The sequence below is a fragment of the Miscanthus floridulus genome, chromosome 19 (assembly GCF_019320115.1).
Source record: "Miscanthus floridulus cultivar M001 chromosome 19, ASM1932011v1, whole genome shotgun sequence".
NCBI lineage: Eukaryota > Viridiplantae > Streptophyta > Magnoliopsida > Poales > Poaceae > Miscanthus > Miscanthus floridulus.
In genome coordinates this window covers 6,951,167-6,975,033 of record NC_089598.1, presented here as the reverse complement: position 1 = coordinate 6,975,033, position 23,867 = coordinate 6,951,167, and the positions used below count along the sequence as shown (strand labels likewise).

At 43.2% G+C, this 23,867-nt stretch overlaps 1 protein-coding gene across 2 annotated transcripts; it reads right to left on the bottom strand.

Moving 5' to 3' along the window:
- Positions 1-12,192: 12,192 nt before the first annotated feature.
- Positions 12,193-14,137, bottom strand: LOC136529397 (scarecrow-like protein 6). 2 transcript variants are annotated; one of them, XM_066522470.1, is made up of 2 exons: positions 13,114-14,137; positions 12,193-13,074 (listed from the first exon to the last, which is right to left on the bottom strand). In XM_066522470.1, the coding sequence occupies exons 1-2, from the start codon at positions 13,933-13,935 to the stop codon at positions 12,334-12,336; spliced, it is 1,563 nt and encodes a 520-aa protein (XP_066378567.1). In that variant the 5' UTR covers positions 13,936-14,137; the 3' UTR covers positions 12,193-12,333. The 2 variants fall into 2 exon arrangements, with proteins under 2 accessions (XP_066378567.1, XP_066378566.1); XM_066522469.1 differs by having other exon boundaries at positions 12,193-14,137.
- Positions 14,138-23,867: the final 9,730 nt, after the last annotated feature.

The following is a 23,867-nucleotide window of genomic DNA, read 5'->3' as shown; positions in this document are numbered from 1 at the left end:
CAGATGGTTCATGTCTATTCTAAGTCGATATGTGCATAATCGAGCATACCCAGAGAGCTCCATGATAGAGGGTTACAATACTGAAGAAGTCGTCGAGTGCTATCAAGAGTACCTAAAAGTATAGAAAGGGATTGGTAAACCCGATTCTTGTCACAAGGGTAGGCTAGCTAGGAAGGGCACCAGTGGTAGAAAAGTGTTCATCGACCATGATTACAAAGAGGTGAGTCGGGCGCATTACAATGTCTTGCAGAGTACACAACTAATGCAACTGTATATTGATGAACACTTGGCTATCATTATAGCGGAGAGAAATGACTGTTTGGATGATTGGGTCATGAAACAACACAAGCAATGACTAACTACGTGGTTGAAGGACCAAAACATACCACCTGGAGAAATCATAGACTCTATTACCATCAGTAGGTTGGCGGAGGGGCCATCGAGACAAGCGACATCTTGGAATGCTTATGACATTAATGGGTATATGTACTATACCCACGTAAAGGATAGTAAATATGTGAACCAAAACAGCGGCGTTCGAATAGAGGCTCTTGATGGATTGGGGCGAAAGATCCAATACTTTAGCATCATTGAAGAGATATGGGAACTTGACTATGGAAGGGATATAACGGTGGCCCTGTTTTGATGCCGCTGGATCAAACAACACCAACTAAACGAGATCAGATTGAGAGTCCTGGACCTCAAGAATCTAGGCTACCAAGATGACCCTTAGGGGCTCACTTCACATGTCACACAAGTTTTCTATATGTCTGACCCACAAAGTAACCTCCCCCCGAAGAAGAAGACAAAGCATGTGGTTGCCTCCGGGAAATAGCCTATTATTAGAGTTGATGGCATAGACGATGTTGAAGCTTACAATAACTAGGATGAGATGCTGCTATTCATAGACTTTCCTAAGAAGATCAGTATTATGGAAAAGAACCTTCCCAAAGACATATTGCTATGGAAACAAAAAGGTGTCAAGGGAAAAGTTGTTACAACGGGCTAGCTAGTTGTTGAACGTAGAGTGTTTGTGTAAGTGTGTATTTGTAAGACTTTATTTATGCATGCGTATGAGACTATATATTTATGTACGTGTATAAGACTACATATTTTTATACGTGTGTGAGACTATATTTATGCATGTGTGTGAGACTACCCTTTGCAACATCCAGATGACTCTATTTGAACATCCACTCCATTACTACTAAAACTTTATGAAATCACTTAACACTTCAAATTTGTAACTAGTCTTTCTCCCTCATACTAACTCCAAATGTGACGATTTTTTCCTAAAATTTTCTAAAATCTTGCCCTATCAAGTTAGTGTGTTGATTTGGTCATTCTTTTTATTTGACAAAGTTTGAGCACTTCAAATTTTCAAATTTTAAAAAATGACAAGTTCGAACAAGATTTTTAACCATTAAATGATTTCAGCTGAAAAAGTGATGGATACCAAAGTTGTATAACTCATCAAGATCTACAACTTTTATTTTGATCATTTCTTCATCTAACAAAGTGATAGTAAACATTGTTCACAAATCAACATGTTTCTCGTATAGTTCATGAAACTTTGAGTCATATGTGAATTTATGAACAATGTTTACTAATACTTTGTCACATAAAGAAGTGACCAAAATAAAAGTTGTAGATAGTAATGAGTTCAACAACTTTTATGTTCATGACTTTTATTGTTGAAATCATTTAAGGTTTTAAAATCTTGTTTGAAGTTGCCATTTATTGAAATTCAAAATTTCAACTATTCAAATTTGGTCAAATGAAAATATGATCAAAATAAAAGTTGTACATATTGATGAGTTCTACAACTTTGGTATTCATGAGTTTTTCATCTAAAATTATTTACTCTTTCAAAATATTATTTCAAGTTGAAATTGTTTGAATTTCAAAATTTGAATCATTCAAATAAAGTCACATGATAGGATGACCAAAATAAAAGTTGTACATGTTGATGAGTTATACAACTTTTATGTTTACAACATTTTAAGTTTATTTCATTTAATATCATAAAATTGTAGTTAAAGTTTTAAAAATCAAATTTTTATTTTTTTTGTTTTCTATATTATTTTGACTACAATTGTTTATATATACATTTCTTCATATATAGAATAATACAAAATATTATATTTGTGTATATACACAATTATTTTTATATTACTTTGTGTTTTTATGATATAAAAAATACATAATTAATAATTTTTAAAAATAGAAAATATTTGTAGGGGCGTTTGGATCAGAAACCACCCCTATAAATGCATTTGTAGGGGCGGCTAGATCAGGAACCGCCCCTACAAATGCATTTGTAGGGGTGGCTGGATCAGGAATCACTCCTAGAAATTGTCCCGAGTATAAATTCAAGGGCGTACGGGTGTTAGCCTGTTGGGTGCTTTCTTCTTCCTCCGATGCCGTCAGGCTACCCTATTGACGCCACCTCCCGGACCTGTCCCGACGCCCGCGCCCCCTCCCCGCACCCACATGCCCCATCTCCGCACCCGCGCCCCCCTCCTCGCACCCATGCCCCCTCCCTGCACCTGCGCGCCTGCTCCCCTCCCTAGGGTTTCCGACCAGTCGACGACGCTAGGGTTTCCGACCGGCCAGCGGCGCGAAGACGAGGCCCACGTCCCTGCGCTCGGCCATGGCCACGGTGCGACTCCGCCGCCTGGGTATGGCCACGGTACTGGAGGAGAGCGGCGTGGAGACGTGGGCCACAACCCTTGCGCTGGAGGAGTGGAGGAGATGGCATCGAGTTCTCACCTGCATGGTCAGGTCAGTATCCAGTGTTGGAGTGCTCCTTTTTCTGCTATAACTTATGCACAAGTGATTGTATTTCTTGCAAAAATAGAACATGAATGCTACTTGTTTTGTAGAGCTTATCATGCTAGTCTCTTTTCTGTTTTGATTCAGCTAATGCTTCAGATTAACTATGCCATCACTATTTTTTTCTTATATATTAGAAATACTCATGGGTGCAAAGATAATTCTTTATTCTTTGTGAAACATAATATACTAGTTATAGGAACTAGAAAGCAATGGATCGGATATCACACTGAGCTGATCATGGAAGCATGTTTGTTCGCGTTGGCACCTGCCATGCTGTGCCATGTTTGTTCGTATTGGCACCTGCCATACTTTCACAACTCACAACATCCCGCTTGCCCATTTTCAATGAAATTCTGATACCTTTTTTTTGCGGTGTACTGACCAAGAGTTTGGTTACCAATTTTGTAAGTTATTTACTTCTACCCATCTTTTGTGAAAATTTCTGTCAGTTCAAGTTGTGTTACTGAATTTACGTTATGGTCTTCTTAATCTTTTCACTGGCAAACAACTACTTATGAGGCGGTTGTGTGAGACATGCCTGGGCAGTTTCCTACAGCAGGTATCTATTTTGGTTGACTGGCCGTAGTGCTTCATTAGTAGTGGTGGCAGCTCTGCCTTCAAGATATAGTAGCAGTTTGTGTTGCCTGGACAACATGACCTTGTAGTGCTCTTAAACAATGAAAAGCTTTGCTATATTTCTAGTGTGAGGCTCACAATGATGGTGTATGCTTTATTCAGATAATGCCTTTACATTTAGCCATGTGCTAGAATTAAAGCTTTTTGGTCAAATATGATTTTCTTGACTGGTTTTGTCTAGTCTTATCATTTTAATGATGCATGAGAGCATGAGTTTTTATCTACTCAACAAAGTACTCTTGGGATAGAATCTATATGTCATATGACAAATGATTTTGTGCTAATGCTTTTTACAAAAAAAGAACAATTCAAGTTCCAACAGGTGTTCAGGTAGATGGCACTTAAGCCCTGATTATTTACAAATTTAGTGCATAGTTAAAATAAGTAACCTGTTTAGGTCATGCACACATTCAGTGATTCAGTATGCATCCTGTATGGTTTATTTCAGCATTTTTCACATGAGTTGTGTGCCTATCCGCTTCATCTAGTGCTACAACTAAGTATGCTTGAAGGCAGAGCTGCCACCACTACTAGTAGTTATGGACTCTGTAGCAGTAGGAATACTAGTGGTAATAGTGGTAATCTAATTTCTCTTTTCAGCCATGTGTATTTGTAATGTATCTCTGCAGTTATCTCAAATAGAACATATGGGTATAATCTTATCATGTTTTTGTTCTCTAATTGACTAATTGATAATATCTCCATAGTTATTTCAAATAGCCTTGTTGTGCATAGGACCAACTAAGAACTTTTTATGCTTCATTGCACCTAGCTGAAACATTATTGATGTCTAGTAGTTCCAGAGTTAATGTTAGTTTATTCAGGATACATGCCATCTCAGGCTAACTCCATTAATAGTGTACGTGGCAACACTTTCTAAAAATAGATGGAGGTTGAGTTGTATGTGGTCTATATCCCCCCTTAGGATGGGATTTAGGTTCTATTTGTCACATCTTTTCACACAGTCATATTTAGTTAGCCACAAATCATTGCCTCACATATACCCTGTAGGTACTGTCTTGCTGCATTTCTTTAATTTTTTGTGGTCATCCAGTTCCTAGTCTTGCTGTATTTTTTTCAATTTTTTTCAATTTTTTGTGGTCATCTAGTTGCCTCTATTTTGTTTTTCCTGGGTGGTACTCAAACAAATCAATTTATTGTATATTGTTACTGATTTTCTCATAAATAAAATTGTTTTTAGGCTGTTCATAATCAAGGGATTATGTTGTTTGCATCCTAGCAAACTGAGTGGAGCATGAGATTATCTCTTACTACTCCTAAATTTTTGTACCATCTTTTGCCAGGATTCTCCTATTTTGTGGCACCCTTTGACCTCAAATTAGGAATCTATGGTCATGTTTTCTAGTTCCATTTTTCATTATATAATCTGAAATCATCTTGCATCGAGTTCTCTGTCATGTTTAATGGAATTACTAGTGCAACTTTAGCAGTCGCCTATATCTCTGTTCAAGTAATTTATAAAACTCATGCAACCCCTTCCTCCTGTTCGACGAGTTCTTGGGTCTAAGGATGAGGAACCTTGACTGATTTCTACCTAAAATTCTAGTCTTTTGCAAATTGCATTACCAAATCGTCGTCAACTACTTCTTCTATCAACTACTTCTACTACTTTCCTACTACTACTACTGTCTACTACTTCTACTTCTGTCTTCTGTCAACTACTTCTACATCTGTCAACTACTTCAACTACTTTCCTACTACTACTGTCTACTGCTTCTGTCTTCTGTCAACTACTTCTACTTCTATCTACTACTTCTACTACTTCCCTACTACTATTGTCTACTACTTCTATCTTCTCTCAACTACTTCTACTACTTCATTACTAATACTATCTACTACTTCTACTTCTATCTTCTGTCAACTACTTCTACTTCTGTCTACTACTTCCCTACTACTACTGTCTAATACTTCTATTACTTCTGTCTTCCCTACTACTTCTGTCTACTACTTCCCTACTACTATTTCTAGTCTTTTGTCTACTACTTCTATGTTTGGCAGTAGCTGCTCTATTTTTTTGGCAACCAACAGCTGTCTTTTTTTTGGCAAACTCTCACCTCCTCTCTCCTCTTTTGCCTATGATGAAATTTCCAACTCTATATGTTTTGCCGAATCTCCCCTCTCCTCTCCTTTGTTTTGCCCATGATGAAATTGTCTCAGTCCATACATTATATGGAATATGAGCTAATGATCAAGAACTTGTGAGGAACTTGGCATCATTAGCAGCCGCCCCTACATTACCTTCTCTCTTCTCTGTTATGATGCCTTAATGCTCCAAGTTCATGATTAAATGATGATTGGCATGTTTCAAAGGCCTCTACTACTGCTACTGCTCATTTTTTTTAATATATTGTTGTTTTATAGGACTACTTTGGTTTATAGACCTTTTTTATTTCTTATACCTAGAAGTGATCTAGAAGTGATGCTTACTCAGGAGCAAGCACTAGAGGACCAGCTAACTCAGGAGCAGTTCAATAACGAGTTAGAAAAGGATCTAGAAGTGATGCTTACTCAGGAGTAGTGTGACGAGGAGGAAGGGGAGCAAAAGGAAGAGCAGGAGAGGCTGCTGAAGGCGAAGAAGAAGAGAATGATGATGATGATGACTCAGAAGAGGGATATAAAAGTCTCAAGGATCCTTTCCCACGTGAAGCTAGAAGGAGGCCAACAGAGGAAGATTTGGACAAGGATTTTGACCCAAATAAGGAGGTAGGGAAAAAGCCTTAGCTTATAAATTTTGCTAAAGCTTTGGCTATGTTACCTCTGCTAACACTTTGACCTGTTATATATACAGGTCCCTCCTAAAACTCAAAAAAGACGACATCAACATTCGTGACATCTTGCTGGACAAGATGGAGTAGAGGAAAGGAGAACAAAGGCAACAGCCATAGAGACGGATCACGATGCCTCTGCTCCACAACCTCAAGACACAACCATGACTACCAAGCCTAAGAGGAAACAACGGGATAGAAAAGGAAATCTATATTCAGATAAGACATGTTATGTGATAACAGAGGTCGGGCCAACAGAGGAGATCCTTGAGCCGAAGGAATTAAGAGGATGATTCCATAATGCGATCGGGGCCCTAGTAAGAGATAAATTGAACTCAGCAATCCCTAACTAGAAAGAGGTACCAGAGAATAAAAAGAATGAACTATGGGATAGGCAGCTAAAGCTAATTTTAGATTTTTAGAGGATAAGCATGAACTGGTAAAAATGCTTTCGGGATGATGGGAGAGTCATTCCGACATTGGAGGTCAGAGCTCAAGATAAAGTATATCCAAAAGGGGTTAACTCCCTTCAACGAGTTCGATAAAATAACTCCTAGTCAATGGGAGGAGCTCGTGGCTCAGAAGACTTCACCAGAGGCATTGGAGCTCAGTGCCCGTAACACCGAGCTGGCGAAGAAGAACAAACACCACCACCATCTAGGCTTCGGTGGCTACTATGCCAAGGAAGAGTAGTTTAAGAAGATGGACGAAGAGGCCGCATCTACTGAGATTATCGATGTGACGAATTTGAAGGTACGCTCAAGGAATTGGATATATACGAGGAGTACAAAATCATCCGACGGTAATCTTAAGTTTGATAAGCCAAAGATTCAAGAGGCAGTATCAAGGATACTGAAATATGCTAAAGACAAGGAGAAGGGCTCATTCAATCCTTCCAGAGAGAGGGACGAGCTTAGCCTTGGCTTAGGAAACAAGGAGCACACAAGCTGCACCGGGGGCTAGAGAAAAGGACGACCTGGAAGCAAGGATTCGAAGAGGATAGGCACATGTACAAGAAACATGGCAGAGATCGGAAGACTAGTCTTGAGCTCCAAGTGAAGGCTCTAGTTGCGAAGGCGCTGGAGGAGCAAGGACTGTCTATGGAGCCACGGATATTAGTGACGTCGCCGGGAGAACTAACATTAGTTGGCAGCCCTCCAAAAGTTCCTAGCAGCCAAGGTTCCACTACAGCCACAACCCCCGTCGATCGCATACAGGAACCAACTAGTTGCACCTTGGTGTTTCTCAGTGGCCGGCAGAACACTGTGATGGAGGTGGCAATGAGTGTGGCACATCCTCCCGGTGGCTTACACCACAATAATAAGATAGCGCCGGACTACACTAGGGTCGAGGTGCATACAGTGAAGCCCGAGTTCATGCAGTGGAGGATAGACTACGCAACTCCTGAGGGGCTGGTGTTACTCGGAGACGTTATGGGGCAGTTCATCCTCTGGCACAAACAAGACATTATATTGACTGCTTCTTCGCTGCCTCCCCCTCTCCTAAATTTGGAGCGAGTTGTTGAGGTCGAGGAGATATTTTCACTGTCTCATGACCACCACATTTCTGAGATGTCACATTCTTCCTTGCCTCCTAGCGAGCATGTGCTTGATGAGATACCACAACCTTCTCCAGCTCGTACCGAGCAAGTGCATGATGAGATACCACATTGTTCTCAACAAGCACAACCGATACATGAACAACGAGTGCCTCCTGAAGAAGGTGACGCACAAGAAGATGAGGACGTGCCTGAATGGGAACTTTGAAAGAAGCATCCAATCACCATAAGGCCAGTTTATGTTTCGATGAAAGACGTCTCGTCGGTGTCCAAGTGGTTTTCCCATGACCAGTTCAAGCCTAAGAACCAAATTAAAAAGTCCCATCACAGGGTTCTGAGGAGGCCGTCACTAGCAAACTCCACCAAATTACAAAGCAGTATTCAAATGTTGATGCCATCAAATGGTCAAAGGATTGCCCAAAAACATATGAAAGAGGCAAGCCCTTCCTACCAAACCGGGACATCTAGCGCCTACCACTTGGAATGAGAAGGTTCCATAATTGGTACTTACGTGTTCTCCCAACAAGCATAGATCTCATACTAGCATGCTTCTCCACCGGCACATTTGGAAGCCCAGCCAGAAAAAATATCTTTGACTTCAATGACATGCACACATGCTTTCATCTGGGAGAAATGGAGATGAATCTAATTCGCACGTGGCGCCTATAAGTCTTTGTCCTCCCGATATGATATGAATGTAATCTTTGAATTTTATTGAAACTAACCCACGCCGTGATTTATAGAATGCAAGTGCACATTATCAAACAAATGCCAAGTGTGAAAGCTGGGTATCTAGACCCTCAAGCTATAGCCCAAACAAATTTTAATTACCCTAAACAGTGGACACTGGATGCCAAAGAGCTAGCTACTGCAAAGACTCTTCAGGAGAAATAGCGCATCCGTACGGCGAAACTAAGGGAAGAGTCCCTTAAGGTTGCGACATATATTGCCATGGCTTTTAAAACTCTCCAACAACACTCTACTATATGGCTACCATACAACTTCGAGTAAGTTCAACTCTATACTTAAAGCTTTGTTCGATATGTTTTATTCGATGCAAAAGAATTTATCTAGTTCTATAATTAAATTCATGCAGCAACCACTGGATTTATATAGCCATCGATATCGGGAGGAGCATGGCATGGGTCTTGTTTTAATAGATAGGGACCCGGTGACATACAAAGACTTCATATCGATTCTCAAGACATATACATATCGACAATCCTCATTAGCTTATATGTTTGTATACGTACTTGTAATGTTCACTTTTGGATACTAACAAGTTATATTTGCTAAAATAATTCGAACAGGGCATTTAGGTTCTATGTCACTAATCATCACGGAAGGTATGATCCAGCAAGAAAGGAAAAGCTGGCTATAAAAACACTATGTGCGGTAAGTGTAACTTACTTCTTCAGTACTCCGTTACATGGCTGTCAAAAGCATTACTTAATATTTTCATATGCAAAATACACAGTGCCCCAAGCAGAAGCCTGAGAATGTACATTGTGGATACTATATATGACACCGGTGCCTACAGGAGACACCCCTTAAGGGTAAGTTTGAACCTCTTCACCCGTAGTATAAAAACTTCGTACATGGTAAGAAATATTAAACCAAAACTTGTTCTTTTGTAGTTGAGAGAAGAGAAATAAATGAAAAGAGACCCATACAAGGATGACCAACTCTTAGAGCTCGTCGGCGACCTTTGCAACTTTATATTGGACTAGATTGTACACGTCAAAGGCACCTACCATGACCGACAGTCTGAGTTAGGTACAGATCTTCAGTACCAACACCTTCGTGAGACTGAAATGCTAGCTCTAGGACGTTGATAACAATATATATGGAATTTGTATATTTAATGATGGATTGTATATATTCTTATGAATTGGACTTGTGATTGTAGTTTATATAATACATACTCTTGTGCTTGTAGTCGCAGTCACAGAGCGTTTGGCAACGTGATTTTGAATTGTAAATTTGATATTTTTTTTGCGGAAAAACGTACGGTTCTAGATTGAATCGTCACTACAAACAGCTATTTGTAGGAGCGGCTGGTACTATAGCCGCCCCTATAAATCAATTTATAGAGGCGGCTGGTACTACAGCCGCCCCTACAAATCGATTTGTAGGGGCGGCCTGGGAACCGCCCCTACAAATGCATGATTTGTAGAGACGGTTCGATAGGGGCGGCTGGCCAAGCCGCTCCTACAAAGGGTTACGAGCTGCCCTTAAAAATCAATTCTATAATAGTGAAATATTATTCGTTGACTGATAAGTCATGGCTTATAAGTTAGATACGAGCAAACGAACATACTGAAATGGATCTGAAATGCAGATTATGTACCACATGCATGCCCAACTAACGCGAGAGTAGTCCTAACAATTAATGGACCTAGCAACTAATTGCATGGGCAAATGACTAGCAGCTAGCTACATGCATGATGTACGAGTGACCACCTCATTATTTTGACAGTCGTCCAACAAGCAAGTTGTCACTGCAAATCTGTGGCTTCCAATTGTTCCTCAAATAGGTACTGACGACAGGGGACGAAAATTGCTCATATAATCCAAGGTCGGTGGCTTCCAATTGTTCCTCAAATAGGTACTGACGACAGGGGACGAAAATTGCTCATATAATCCAAGGTCGGTGTCAAACTGTCATATCACAGATGATGAGGACGCACAAACAGAAACCACATCCCCGGCCGTGTTGTTCACTGGTAGGTACGGGTGCATGCATGTATATGTGTTCCGCAACTTCATCATTTCCATGCCATCTCAACGACCCTAACTCGGAAAACAAAACGATCCCTTATATAGCTGCATCATGAAATTTAGATGAAAGAAAATATATAAGTAGCATCTTTTTTTATAAAAAAAAAGTTTGTATATGCACCGCCGTTGCATGGGCTAAACAAAAATTTTCCTACTGTATGTAGCAATTAAGGAGCGCACTATATATGCATATATAAACCTGACGGTGAAAAATACAATGGATTGGTGAAGGTACGTCACAATCATATCTGTTGCACAGGTTTGTTGTACATTACAAGAGACAATGGACTATGTTTACAAACCCTAAAGGAGAGGAGAGAGAGATCTTACAATATGATGATCAATTACTTTTGTACAACTGTAATGATTAGACCAGGGCGTCCGTCCGGAGGGACGGACCAACCTGCACATGCTGCTCGTCCGCATCGTAAAAAAAAAAAGAAACCATCGATGCGCCCTTCGCTCTGTACCCGTGGCCACCGCAGGTGACACCGTCGGTCCCACCCCCGCCGGTCGACGCCGCTAGCTCCGTAACGTCTGCGTCTCCGCCCTAGCCTCCCCATCCTCTCTCTCTCCCTCTCTTCCGACGTGGCCCAAAGCGCGGCCACCTCCGTGCGCTGTGCACGGCTGGCCCGACGGCGCCCTAGCTGTGTGGCACATCCCCTCGGTGGGTGGTCGCTCGCCCGCATCGCGCGCCTCTGCCCCACTCTGCCTTACTGCTCCTTCCATCAAATCCGCGACGCGGCGAGAGATCCACGATACCAGTGGGCACGAAGGGGTCCCCGTCGGCCTCGTAGTAGGCGGAGTCCATCTGGTCAATAGTGGCGACGGCGTGGCTGTCTCCGATGAACTCCACACGTCGGCGAGCCTCCATTTCGCAAGCAGCAAGGAGATGTTGCGATGTGCTGAAAATGCATGTGCGTATGTTTTAAGTGTTTTGGATGTTTTAGAGGTATGTTGTAATTGTTTCTGATGAATGTTGCAAAAAGTATATCAGAATGTTGCAAATGTTGCAATGGTTGTACACGTATGTTGCAAAGGTCTATTCCCACTGTTTCATTTGTGTTTTTGGACGTATTGTTGCAAGTGTGTTTATCTAGATGTTGCATACGTTTCACACATATGCTGCAAGTGTTTTATTTAGATATTTGCTTATGTTTACAATGGCTTTCAATTGTTTTTGCAAGTGTTTCAGAAGCATGTTTCAAGTGTTTCACTTGTCTTCAGACGTATGTTGCAATTGTTGCATCTGGATGTTTCAAAGTAGATCGGGTCTTACACATATTGCGATGCGTGTGAGAAGCGGAGGGGACGCGAGAGGTCCCCGCACGCGGTCTGGTGGCGCGGACCCCGCATGGGCACGTGAAGCCCAGGCACAGGCGGGGGCGTGTTTTTTTTGCGAGCGAGGGAAACTGCAGCACAGGCGTCCGGACGCGGGCCTCTGACCAGATGTCGGGGCGCTAGTCGTCCTGTTTGTACAAACTTGTCTTGGAGGTGCCATGATAATAGATATTAACGGTTACATCCCAGTTCAATTGCTAATTGCTATACCATCACAATTAAAATTATAAAACAAACAGCTTGACAACAGTAAGTTAGCTAATTTTACAGCACGAGAAAAGAAAAAGATTCGGGCCTTGTTCGTTTATTTTATAAGCAATACTTTTCCAACAAAAATTTACAACCAGTACTTTTAGTCATGACTTATGAGCAAAGCTAACGTGGGCTCAATCTCTACGGGAACTGTCCCAGTGCCGGAATCAGTAGTTCATCTTCACACCGCCACGCCGACACCGTCACCAGCTCCGATTCCTGCCACCGCAGTGCAAGTGCCGCTTGCCGCTTCTCCACATGGAAGCCCGGCGTGGGCGTGCGCCTGACGAGGCACTCGGCCTGCGCCTCAGCGGCGTTGCTGAGCTGCACCGGCGCGAATCCGGCGGAGGCAAGCATGGTCTGCCACGGAGGCATCCTGTCGCCTAGCAACAGGCGCTCCACCCTGGGACGCAGGACGTACTGCTCCAGCCTCGCCACCGCGTCCGCCGGCGCGCCGGCCTCGTCCAGCGACTCGAGGAACGCCGCGCTGGAGCGCACGACGTTGAGCGCGTGATGCGACAGCGGAAGGTCGCCGCGGTGGCATCCGTGGTCGACGCACACCACGACGGCGGGCCGGAGTTGCTTCACGACGCGGAGAGTCGTCGGCAACGGAGTCCCGGAGCCGATGGGGAGGTGAACGGCGACGGTCTCGCCGGGCGCGACGGACAACCCCGTGGGGGGCAACGGGTCAGAGGGGTCGAACGCGACGGCGTTGAACTCGAACGAGATGCCGAGGTCGGCGGCGAAGCGCGTCTGGCCCTCGTGCGTGAGGTGGAGCTCCAAGGGGTGCGCTGACCCCTGCGACACCAATGCCGTCACTTTCAAGCACGGCGGCGGCAGCGGCAGCGGCGAGACGGGCGCTCGGCGCCACTGGAGTGCGAGCTCCTGCATGAGCGGCGCCCACCGACCGCCGAAGCCGACGTCCAAGTCGACAACGTGCACGCGGCGCGCGGCGCCGAGCGCGTCGAGGAGCGCCTGCGTGGACGTGAAGCTGGCGAACTGGACGGTCGGCGACGCGTCCGCCAGTGCCCTGTGCGCGGCGACCTTGAGCACGACGTCGAGCGGGGTCGAGACGGAGGAGCCGGGCGGGAGGCCCGCGGCGGGCGCGGTCGTGACGAGGAGGCGCAGGAGCGCGTCCCGGAGGTGAGCGGCGGCGCGGAGGAGAGGAGGGTGCGGGTGCCCCGGCGCCGTCGGCGGCGAGGGGAGCCGGTCATTGAGCCGCGCCAATATCTCGCGCGAGCCAGTGGAGTCCCCGGCGTCGGCGCGGCGTGCCGCCTCGAGGAGCTCGTCCACCGCCGCCGCCCCTGACTCAAGGTCCTCCTCGGCCACGGGTAGCTGGAGCTGCGGCGGCAAGAAGGCCTCGATGGCGGCGGTCTCTTGGCAAGGCGGCGGAGGCAGGAAGGGATCAAAGGCGTCGACTTGGGCGTCGGCGTCCATGATCCAGCGGAGGAAAGAGGTGTCTTGAGACCGCTCGGCGGCTGGTGGCGCGGCCATGTCGCCGCCGGAGAGGACGGCCTCCCAGTCGTCGGCGCTGATGGGCGGCGGCTCGGGCGCGGAGGAGGAGGCCAGGGAGGAGGACATGGGCGGGCTGGGGCTGCGGTTGTAGAGCACGGAGGTGGGCTCCGGCGCCGGCGACCTGCGGTGGCGCTTGACCAGCGAGGCGGAGGCGGCGGCTTCGTCTTGGACATTTCCGCCGGCGCCGTCGTCCTGGAGCTCGGACATGGGCGGCAGCAAGCTTATCATGAGAAGAGCAGTGCTGGAGTGGACAGCATGAACGGACCAAGGTGGTGTGGGGGAGGATCGGAGTAGTCGGAATCGGAGGTGATGGTGGTGTTGCTGTTGGTATTGCAAGTTGCAAATTGCAATTGCGAGGTGAGGGAGACAAGACACGAAGGGATGACGATGGATTAATAGGCCGTCACTGTTGCTAATGCTGAATTGCTAATGCCAATGCCTAGGAGGAGTAGGAGGAGCGAGGAGGTGCCTTTTGAGGGGCTTGCATTGCACCAAATGTGGTGCACGACCGCGGGCCAATGAATGCATGCCTCATTTGATGTATGGTCGCAACTCAATCCCATGACCCAGACATTATTATAAGTACTAATTTAAAGTGACCTTGTCTTCGCCATTATAACAAATATCCCAAAATAACATCATGCATATACTCCCTCGGTCCAAATTATAAGTCGTTTTGATTATTTTGGTACATCTATTTTGCTATACTTCTAGGTATTCTAGATACAAAGCAAATTTTATATATAAAAAAAAAGTCAAAGCGACGTATAATTTAGAACAAAGAGAGTACTATATAATATGGAACTGAGATAGTACTAAATTTGCATCTAAAGTGTGCATATGTCCGCTGTTATTTAAAAGTAAGCAACCAAAGGTACATCTGAATTGCATACATCAACCAAAGTGTGCATGTCCACCGTAAACACTTTAATTTGTGACCAAATAAATGATATGATCCTTTGTATCCACTTTAACGAATCTTGTAATAAATATTTGAACAATTAAAGATTTAAATTGGAAAAACTTTGATCCGAAAAGGTTTAGATCTCATCAATTACTACAACTATGGTTTAGGTCATGTATCCATCTAAGGTCATTTGAAAAAAAAAGAGTGAAAATTTTGGTTTTCAAAATTCAAGAATGTAAAACATATTTTTGGACCATAAATAATTCCAAAACAAAAGGTCATCAACTATAAAATTGTAGATCTCTTCAAGCTCTATAACTTTATATAAAGTTTGTCTTCATATTATTCGATTTAGAAAGGCTATGATCTTTTCTTTTTGCTAAAATGGGGCACATTGCTAGCCGCCTTCCCACCTCTAGAAATAGATTTCTAGAGACAGATGGAGTTTCCAATCATCTTTAAAAGTGCTTCAATTTCTAGAAGTGGTTAGAAACACTAGTCGCCTTTAGAAGTAGGGGTTTTAGAGACGATTTGGCTTTCTAACCGTATCTAAAAATAGTGGGCATGTATTTCTATTGGGGGTTGGAAATGCAGAGGCATCTTTTAGAGGCAAATTTTGCCCGAAAAGAGGACGTCTCCACAAAAATCGTTTTTGTGTAGTGCTATATAGCACTTTTGACATTATTAATATTGGAGAGAAAAAAACTAACTTGAGATATTAATGCATGACGTGTGTTAGAATCAAAATATTCAAGAATTTGTCTCCGGCGCCTCCTACGAAATACATATGTAGGTCTAATAGATGATCACCTATCTATTTGTATCGCTGGAGAGGAGCTCGTGGTGTCGATGGAAACAATGACTGATGACTTGACAACCTGCCTGTTTGGGTTGAGCTAATATATACTCCATGTACATGCTTTGCCCGGCCTTGACATCACAACCGAAGAAGTTTGACCAAATTTATATAATAAAACAATAACATTTATGACATCAAATAAACATCATTAGATTTTTATTAATTATATTTTTATAGTATACGTATTTGATGTCATAAGATTTTGTAATTTGGTTAAACTTAAGATGCTTTGACCCTACAAGATAGTTGGAATGACTTATAATTTGAAACGGAGAAAGTAATTGTTTATACTGCAGCATGACAGAATGCCATGATCCAGTTATATATATTGTTTATTACTCTAACAGTCTAGTCATGAGATGGTCATCAGCCTATCCCAATTAATTACTTTAATCATCCATCGTAATATATATATATATATATATATATATATATATATATATATATATATATATAGGGAGAGGCTATTCAGTAGCCGGCTACAAAATAAGTTATTCTGTAGCCACCTCCATTTACTATAATTTTATATACTAATTTACCATAATGTCAATACATATTTACGATAGTTGGGTTATCAGTTTCGCTACAGAAGGCCCACTTGACTTGAACCCTCACAATTTAGAAAGTCGACGGATCAACTATATAATATACTATAAATTTCATTGTTGTCGGTATTGACATGTAGAATGGGGTTCTCTCTCCATTCACTTTGAGCTGGGTTTCTTGTGATCTTTGTAGTTGTTTTTCCGTCCAATTTTATGGTAAATTCAGTCATAGGAATCCAGACTCCGCTTGATTCGATCTTCAGTTTCGACCTTCATCACTCAGGAAATTTTTGTTGCCACTTATTCCACTCAGAGAGACCGAACCAGGCAACAAAAGGCTGAAGGAAGTTCTCTTTCCATTCCAACTAAACTAAGTGAAAAAAGGGATAGAGCAAATTGTTGAGGAACAAAGAAAATATCTCCAAACCAACGACTCCTTTCCTTTGGTCGACTCTAAAGAATGTATCGGGAGTTGGGAGTTAGCCGTCTCATAGGAGTGATAGCAGGGTTTTGAACGGAGTTTCTTCGTACGATTGAAAAAAAGAGTGCTCTAGGTCGGAGAAAACAACAAGAAGATTGTTCAACAGTCTGTCTCCCAACCTCTTTAAAGCAGCTACCTACCGTGATATGGTCTTGGGACAGCATTGGCACCTCCGTTTGCTGGATCTTCTAGGCACTCGAAGCGCTTCCACGAGAGACAGATGGACTTTGAGTTATAGACGGAGAAGAGCCCTTAGAGGATGAAGAGTGATTCATAGCCCTTATCCGAGCGATGACTACGACCCACGAGCGATACCTTTGTCTTTGGTGCTTGAGTTGTCCTCCCAGCGGTGTGCTCCTCGGTTTCGGAAATGACATATTGAAGCGGTATCTTTAGCAAAGCCCAAATCCGGCATCCCCCTTTACTTTAAACCGAGCAATCTGAGGGTAGAACCTTCCATTCTTACGTGATGCTATCCATAGCTAACTTACTTGATATGCTTACCCTGACCGGACAACGGCGGCTAGTTCGATTGATCGTATGATCATCCTTCGATGAAAGAAGGAATCACAGCTGAATCCAGTACATTCCTAATTACGACCAAGGCATGGTCGGAAACTATCTCTTCGTCTTCCTAACTAGCTATCCGCATGCTCGTACTTCGTAGCAGGGCATCCCGAACTCCATTCTTCTATATTTATATATTGGTTAAATGGGGACCAAACCTTAATGAGAAAGAGCCTATACCGACAAGAGGAATAAACCCCCTTTTCCCTCGGTAGACTTTCGTGTGAAAAAAGTAGGATTCCCCCGGATGTTCAACAAAAGTAGCTTGATCGATAGGTGCGCCAACTCCCATCTTTTTTCTGTTCCAGCAAGGAGAAGCAAATGGACGAGGATTGTTCCTTCTTTCCAAAACCTGCATCCTGTTTGCTTTATCTCGCTGCTTCTTCTGCTTATCCTTACTTTCCTACCATCCAATCTGACTGAACTGAATCCGAATCCTAAAAGGCAAGACCCAAACCACCGGTCGATCAACAGTTCTTCTTTCACTTCCATCTCTTGATACCTGTTTTCTTGCTTTTCTTACCACTGCTGTAGTGAACCGCATCTCTAAGCACCGGGAGTCGTGAACCGCGCACAAGGTCCTTCTTAAACTAGAAATAAGTGAAATAATTGTTAAGGGTCACCTTGGCAATGTTATTACTAGTAGCTGAGATGGTGAGTTAGAAGCTAAAGGCAGTAGAGCTTATTCGTATTGTCAGCTAGAAACTTGTTATCAGATCTATACGGGACACAATCCTGTGGTGAAAGCCGCCATCAACATTCGCGTAGAGAGTCCCAAAAAGGGAGGGGAAACGAGATGATTGCTTCGCCCAGTAAACTATGCTTGCTCTGATGACCTGGCCTTTTCTCCCGTTAAAAGGTGGGTACCTTTCCCTAAATCCTTCTCCCGTGCATGCTATTCTCCTGTTCCCCCGAAGGGCGGTATCAATACGGCAACCCGAAAGCTCGTTATCAAAGTGGTCTCTTCTCAAAAGCTTATCTGCCAGATGAAACAAAGTTCGTAGTAACAGGGGGCAGCAGGTTGGATAAGGGTGCCAGTGAAGAAATCAAGAGAATATGCTTTGGAGTATTCATTGAAAGAAGTCTTCCTATAAGATAATCATCTTTCCTTTGTTTTGACATTCTTGATGTATTTTCCACTGTATGGACATCCTTCTATCTTTGTATCGGTAGCCTCTTCAAAGTATTGCTTTAAAGTTCCTCATGAAGACAGAGAACCAGCTGACTACTAGAACTCCCCATCTCATCCCTGCTGCTGATCCGTGGTACCATTTCTCTATGGAGAAGTGTTGATTGATTGATGATCTGAAATAAAAAGAATGCAGAGAATAGGATCCACGGCTATGAGAGAAAGCAAACTATACTAGCTTCCTGTTGCCGATTAGTTGAAGGGAAGTAATAAATAGTCTTAGGAATTATAGAGCAGTAGACAGCATTCTAGACCTCCAGGATAGAGGAGTAGCCAGACATATATATAGACATCAAGGATAGAGCTGGAGACTCAGATCCAGATCCGGAATAAGAGAAGTAGGTCAAAGAAGAGTGATGGGACTCACCCGAAAGGTTATGCAGCTGGCGCAGGAGGCCAAGCATTCAGCCAGACGTCCTGGGAGCCCCGTTTGCCTTTACTAGAGTCTTGAGTTTATCTTCTAGCTAAGTTTCAAAAGAAAAGGTGAACAGCCCCCTACGCCAAAGGGCATTTGTCATCCTTGGTCTTCGTTCAGGCAAGTCTAATCACACAAGATCAAAAGAAGTGATTCGGGAGTATCAACTAATTTCATTTAAATGGCTGGGAAAGAAATCAACTAATTGGTAGCCCGCTTGGTACTAAGAGGTTCCTTGCCCTTCTTCCATTTGGGAAAGTGATATTTTTTTGATTTGCTGGCAGGGAAGTATGTTTGTAGGTAAAAGTTGGAATTAGAATCGGGGAACTCGGTAAAGTAGCTTTCATAGCTTTCACATATTTGTGAGCCCTATGGGTAGATATAAGAAGGTACCCGACATCATCCACCTTACGTTGAGATAGAAGAGAAAGAATCCCTCGCTAGGAAGCTTCTTCTACTACCTGATGATTGAATTGGACTTCCTTCCCCACAGAACCCAAGATGGTTGACTACTAGGCCTCACAACTCTACGCAAAGGTAGGCTCGATGAAGAAAGCGCAGGGTTACTTTCTTGCCTGAGGAAGTAGTTAGAAGTACTTTCTATTAATCTGCTTGATGTACATAACTCGATGGTTAAGGCCGCGCAGCGGTAAGGTTCCCACCGAATCAAGAATTCGGCAATTGAGGAGCTCGATTAGTCATCTCACCACCACCAGACTCTAGCCCCATCGCCCGATCTCAGAACAAGTCAGCAGGGAGAGGGAGTTTATCTAAGCGAGAATGGGGTCGGGGCCAATGCTTCGTTTTGGCTTGATCTATTTCACAACAAGTGAAGTGGGAGATTGACGTTTACACAGACTGCTATCAGCTCGGGAAAAAAAGAAAGAAGTATCTAACTAGAGCTCGCATCCTTTAGTAAGGAATAGGGAAATTACCACTAGATGGCAGACAGAGAAAGCATAATCATATTGCAGACAAAGCATAGTCATGTGATATTACAGACTTTCCAGTCATCTTACGCAAGAATCGAATCCATTTCTTTCGTATCATGAACTGCAATTTGCCTAGGAAGCTGACCTAAAGGTCTCTTCTCGGAACCAGCTCTTAGGTCTTCTTCGCCTTATTGATTAGAGCGAGGCTTAGGGCGAAGGGCTAACGGAAGACCGACCCTTACTTCCAATCTTGAAATGAAAATCAAAGAATTTCATGTGTGTGCGCGTGAGAGCCTTTTGTTTCAACTTTATTGCATGTGAGTGGAGACAATGGCTCTTCTTTGCTTTGGTTATGCGATTAGGAAAAGTGATCCACTTAGAGATGAATGTGATGTTCTTTCGCTTGGCCCCAAGAGCAGGCACCCCGCCTGTATGCTAATCCTTGGTATCTGTAGTATTCTTGAGTGGAATTCAATATTCAAGTCATTTCATTTCATGTTGTTTTTAGTTTTGTTGTGGAGAAAGAGGGCTACTTAGGAAGCAAGGTAACTCTATCACCTTCCGTCCGTCTTTTCTTGAACATTTGACTTCGAATCCTAGCTTTTATAAGGCTCATGCTTCGGTCCCGCTACCGCTTACCACTGTGCTAGACTCCCATCCATACCGCCTGGTCTGAATTGGAAGATTGGATTTCCAATCAACGAGTAAGTAGCTCCATTTGGGCTAGGTCAGAGCTGGCTGAAACATATATGTCCTAGTTCTTTTTCCTAAAGATAACCTATTTACACAATGACGGATCTTCTCGAACCAGACTGACTCATCACTCATCTATCCAAAGCCTTGAAATAGCGCCGCTTACCTGTCTCAGCTAGCATAGGACCAAGCAATCCCCATACCCAGACCCCTCTTCTCCTTTATATTTAATTAGTCTGTAAGTGCATTATTTGTGCCCGAGAGAACTACTGGTAACTACTTGAACTATGGAGCCGGCGTATGGTCTGAATCAACGAGAGTGTGATACTTAAATAAAATCATAATTATAGGGAGGCTGCTATATCTTTATCTATACTAGGTCTTTTCTTTTAGATGAATAAGTTACTTTACTCCTCGAAGAACATTACTTCTCTGGATGCTAATAAAGAGATTGAATAACCTTACTAAGCTTTAAGTAAGCCACTCTTACCCCCGCAACCGGATTCGTATGGAAGATCGTATAAAAGAAGTATAACGTTGCTGTAGGAATTCTAAAAAAGAAAGAAAGACGAATTTGGATCCTTTGAGTCTTACTGTATATCCCCCGATTTAGAACTTCCTATCAAAAGATATGACTGAATAGTTGAAAAAAAAAAGCTTATTGAATCTTCCTAAAATGCTCAATCCAAAAGGACTATTTCGTTGTTTGTGCCACTCTTTAAAGCTAGTGAAATCGGCTCATAAGCGCCCGGTGAAGTGGCCAAGAAAGGCATGCATGGCTCTTCCTATTCTTCACAGGCGGTGGGATATCTCGTAACCCAGCTACCTTGGCAACTAGCTCTATTCGCTTTCCTCGGGTGATCGAGTTTCTGTTCAATAATTCGAATCTAAAGAAGCTGTCAAGTTATGGCTAAATCCCTCATCTCCATAGTGGAATAATAACCCAGCCCAGCCCTATCTTGGCTTGACAGGTAGATACTATAAAGAGATTCAGTACAGCAAGCCTGACACTCATATCTTATAATATAATGGGGACCCATTAATAAGAGAAAGATAATAGAGAGCCATCTGCCAATAGGCAGAATAGATTCCACACTCACTTCAGATTCTGGGTGGGTAAAGGGAAACGTGATCTATTCTGAGAGGGAGCGCGGTCGAGCATAGACTCGGCAACAACCAATACATCCAATACCACAGTAGGCCCACGTACTAAAGCTTAAATGTACTGTATGTGCCATCATAAACCATTTCAGTCGTAGTACCCTAACCTACCAGGCACTTGTTTGCCACCAAGATAACCCTAATTAACGTGAAACCAACTGTATTTCCGCTGTAGTACCTACCAGGCTTGTAACCAAGCTAAGTGAAATTGAAAAACATTTTTCGCTGTACTACCGCTCGTGTAACCGACGTAATCGGTCTCTAACACCTATAAGGAACTCGTGTACAACCATAACATTTATATATTTCACAGGTGTACCCACCGTAACCAATTTCACTCGTGTACTACCGTAAAGCAACGCACTATTATACTAATACCATTCTATTTTGAATCCCCTTCTATTATACAATAAAAGTCAAGTCTTACCTGTGGTGGTATAGTTCTTCCCTGTGGTGGTAAAGTATAGTGTGGTTCTATGAAATGCTAGTGTTTTAGCTTCCAGGTTTCATACTTGAACTTATGTTCTATACTATCTGGTTGATAAGAGCTTTTCTTATGTCGTTTAGCAAAACAAGACTGGAACCTCATCCAGATAATTAACCCTTTAGTAATGGGTGAAAAGCAGAGGGAAAAAATGATCTACCTCAGGTAATACTATCTGTGGGAACCGGTTGTGATTGAGGTAGTGTAGTCATTGTTTGGTGGCAATCGCCTACTGGAGAAGTCATTCGAAATGAGAGTTGTAGCAGCGGTGCGATTGGGCTCGGTGTCACTGATACCCTATGGGATGCATGCATATATTATCCTTAATTTGGTTACTAATGAGCTGGTTTGTCAAGATAGAGGACGAAGAAGAAGCTCTTTTGAAGGAAGCTGGCAACCCACAGGTAAATGCTTTTCATTTTAGGTCATATCCCGTAGCAAATCAAGGTTCGGAGTCAGATGATTGTGAGAGAATGAATGCCTATGCGTCCGATGCCATGGAATCTGCTGCAAAGTCAGTCTGACTAGGATAGGATTTGTTGACCTGAGACTGGCCTTTTTCCTAGGGATTAGACAAAGTCAGAAAAGGGATTGTGCTTTCACAGTGCATCAATAAGAAGGAATAGCTGGTTCACGGTAAAGAACTCAGGCTATTGGGATCGACCCTAAACCAAACGAATTTGAAGCATTTCTTTGAACAACACCAATCATTTAACCTAGGATGAGGAGTAGTTTCAAATAGAAGTCAAGTAAACAGATTCAAGTTAGCCCAGTGTAGATCCTTGGAAACTAGTTCAAATCGAACTCAAAAGCAAAACTAAGCAATCCAACTTCCATTGAAGCAGCTTCCCTGAAAACTAGCTACCATTGTATCGATTCTAGCTACCATTGTTGCGGTTGGTGCTATTTCTTCTCTTGGAGGCTGGGCCTATTAAGATTAGGGTGTAAGCGAAGGAAACTGTTGGGCTGCGAGTGAGCGCTACTTCAATAGGTCGAGGGGTCGGTAGGTAGTCATTTTTCCTGTAGTACCTGTCCCTTTTTAGCCAGACATCTTCCCGCATCTGAACCAGTAGCAGAAGCCCTAGCATGATAAGATCTTATTAGAGCTACTAGATATTCTCATATCAAATTATCATTATAGAAAGTGCTTTCTAATTGACTGTTATTAGAAGCACATGTGCTAGAATAGCAATTTACAGTAGCTAGTCTAGTAAACTCATAGTACGCGGAACAACTTTCTATCAAACTTCCAAGAAGAATTGATTCAGAAAAACAGCACAGTTGTTCAAGTAAACTTGACTCACCTTGGGATGCTACATCCAGTGGGTTGCCACCGGAGCGGAGCCTTTGGTAAGCTTTATCAGGGCGGCCGTTGAGGTAGCAGTTGAAGGACTAATCAATGTGAGGACATGATCCCTCGGGGTAGAGAAGGTCAGACTCATCTCGGACCCAATTCCCATAGAACATATTGCATCTGGCCATCGCCTCAATCCAATGAACCTCTTCTCACCACCGGCATTAGCTGGCCGGCAAAGCGCATTCCAAGCGGGCATTGTTAGGTAGACTGGAAACATCAGAGAGGAAATTTTGATGCAGCATTGCTGGTTCTTCAGGGAATTGATATAAGAAGTTTGAGGCCACGAATGACCAGTGCTATTGCTGAAAGTATCAAGTCTAGAGTGCCTCCACGTTCTTCAAGAAGGAAAACCTCACAAGTGAACGGAATGCTAATGCATATGTCAAATTCTGTAAGCTTGCTTCTAGAGGCCATATTGCTTAAAGCAAAGTCATTGGAAGGCTTTGGTCGAGCAACCGAAACATTTCTGGAACGGCTACTGCCTACATAACTAGTTTTCCTCTTTTCAAGGAAGGTTTGCCTCTTTTCAAGGAAGTAAGTATCAGACCATATGTAGTTCTTTGCCCCGGC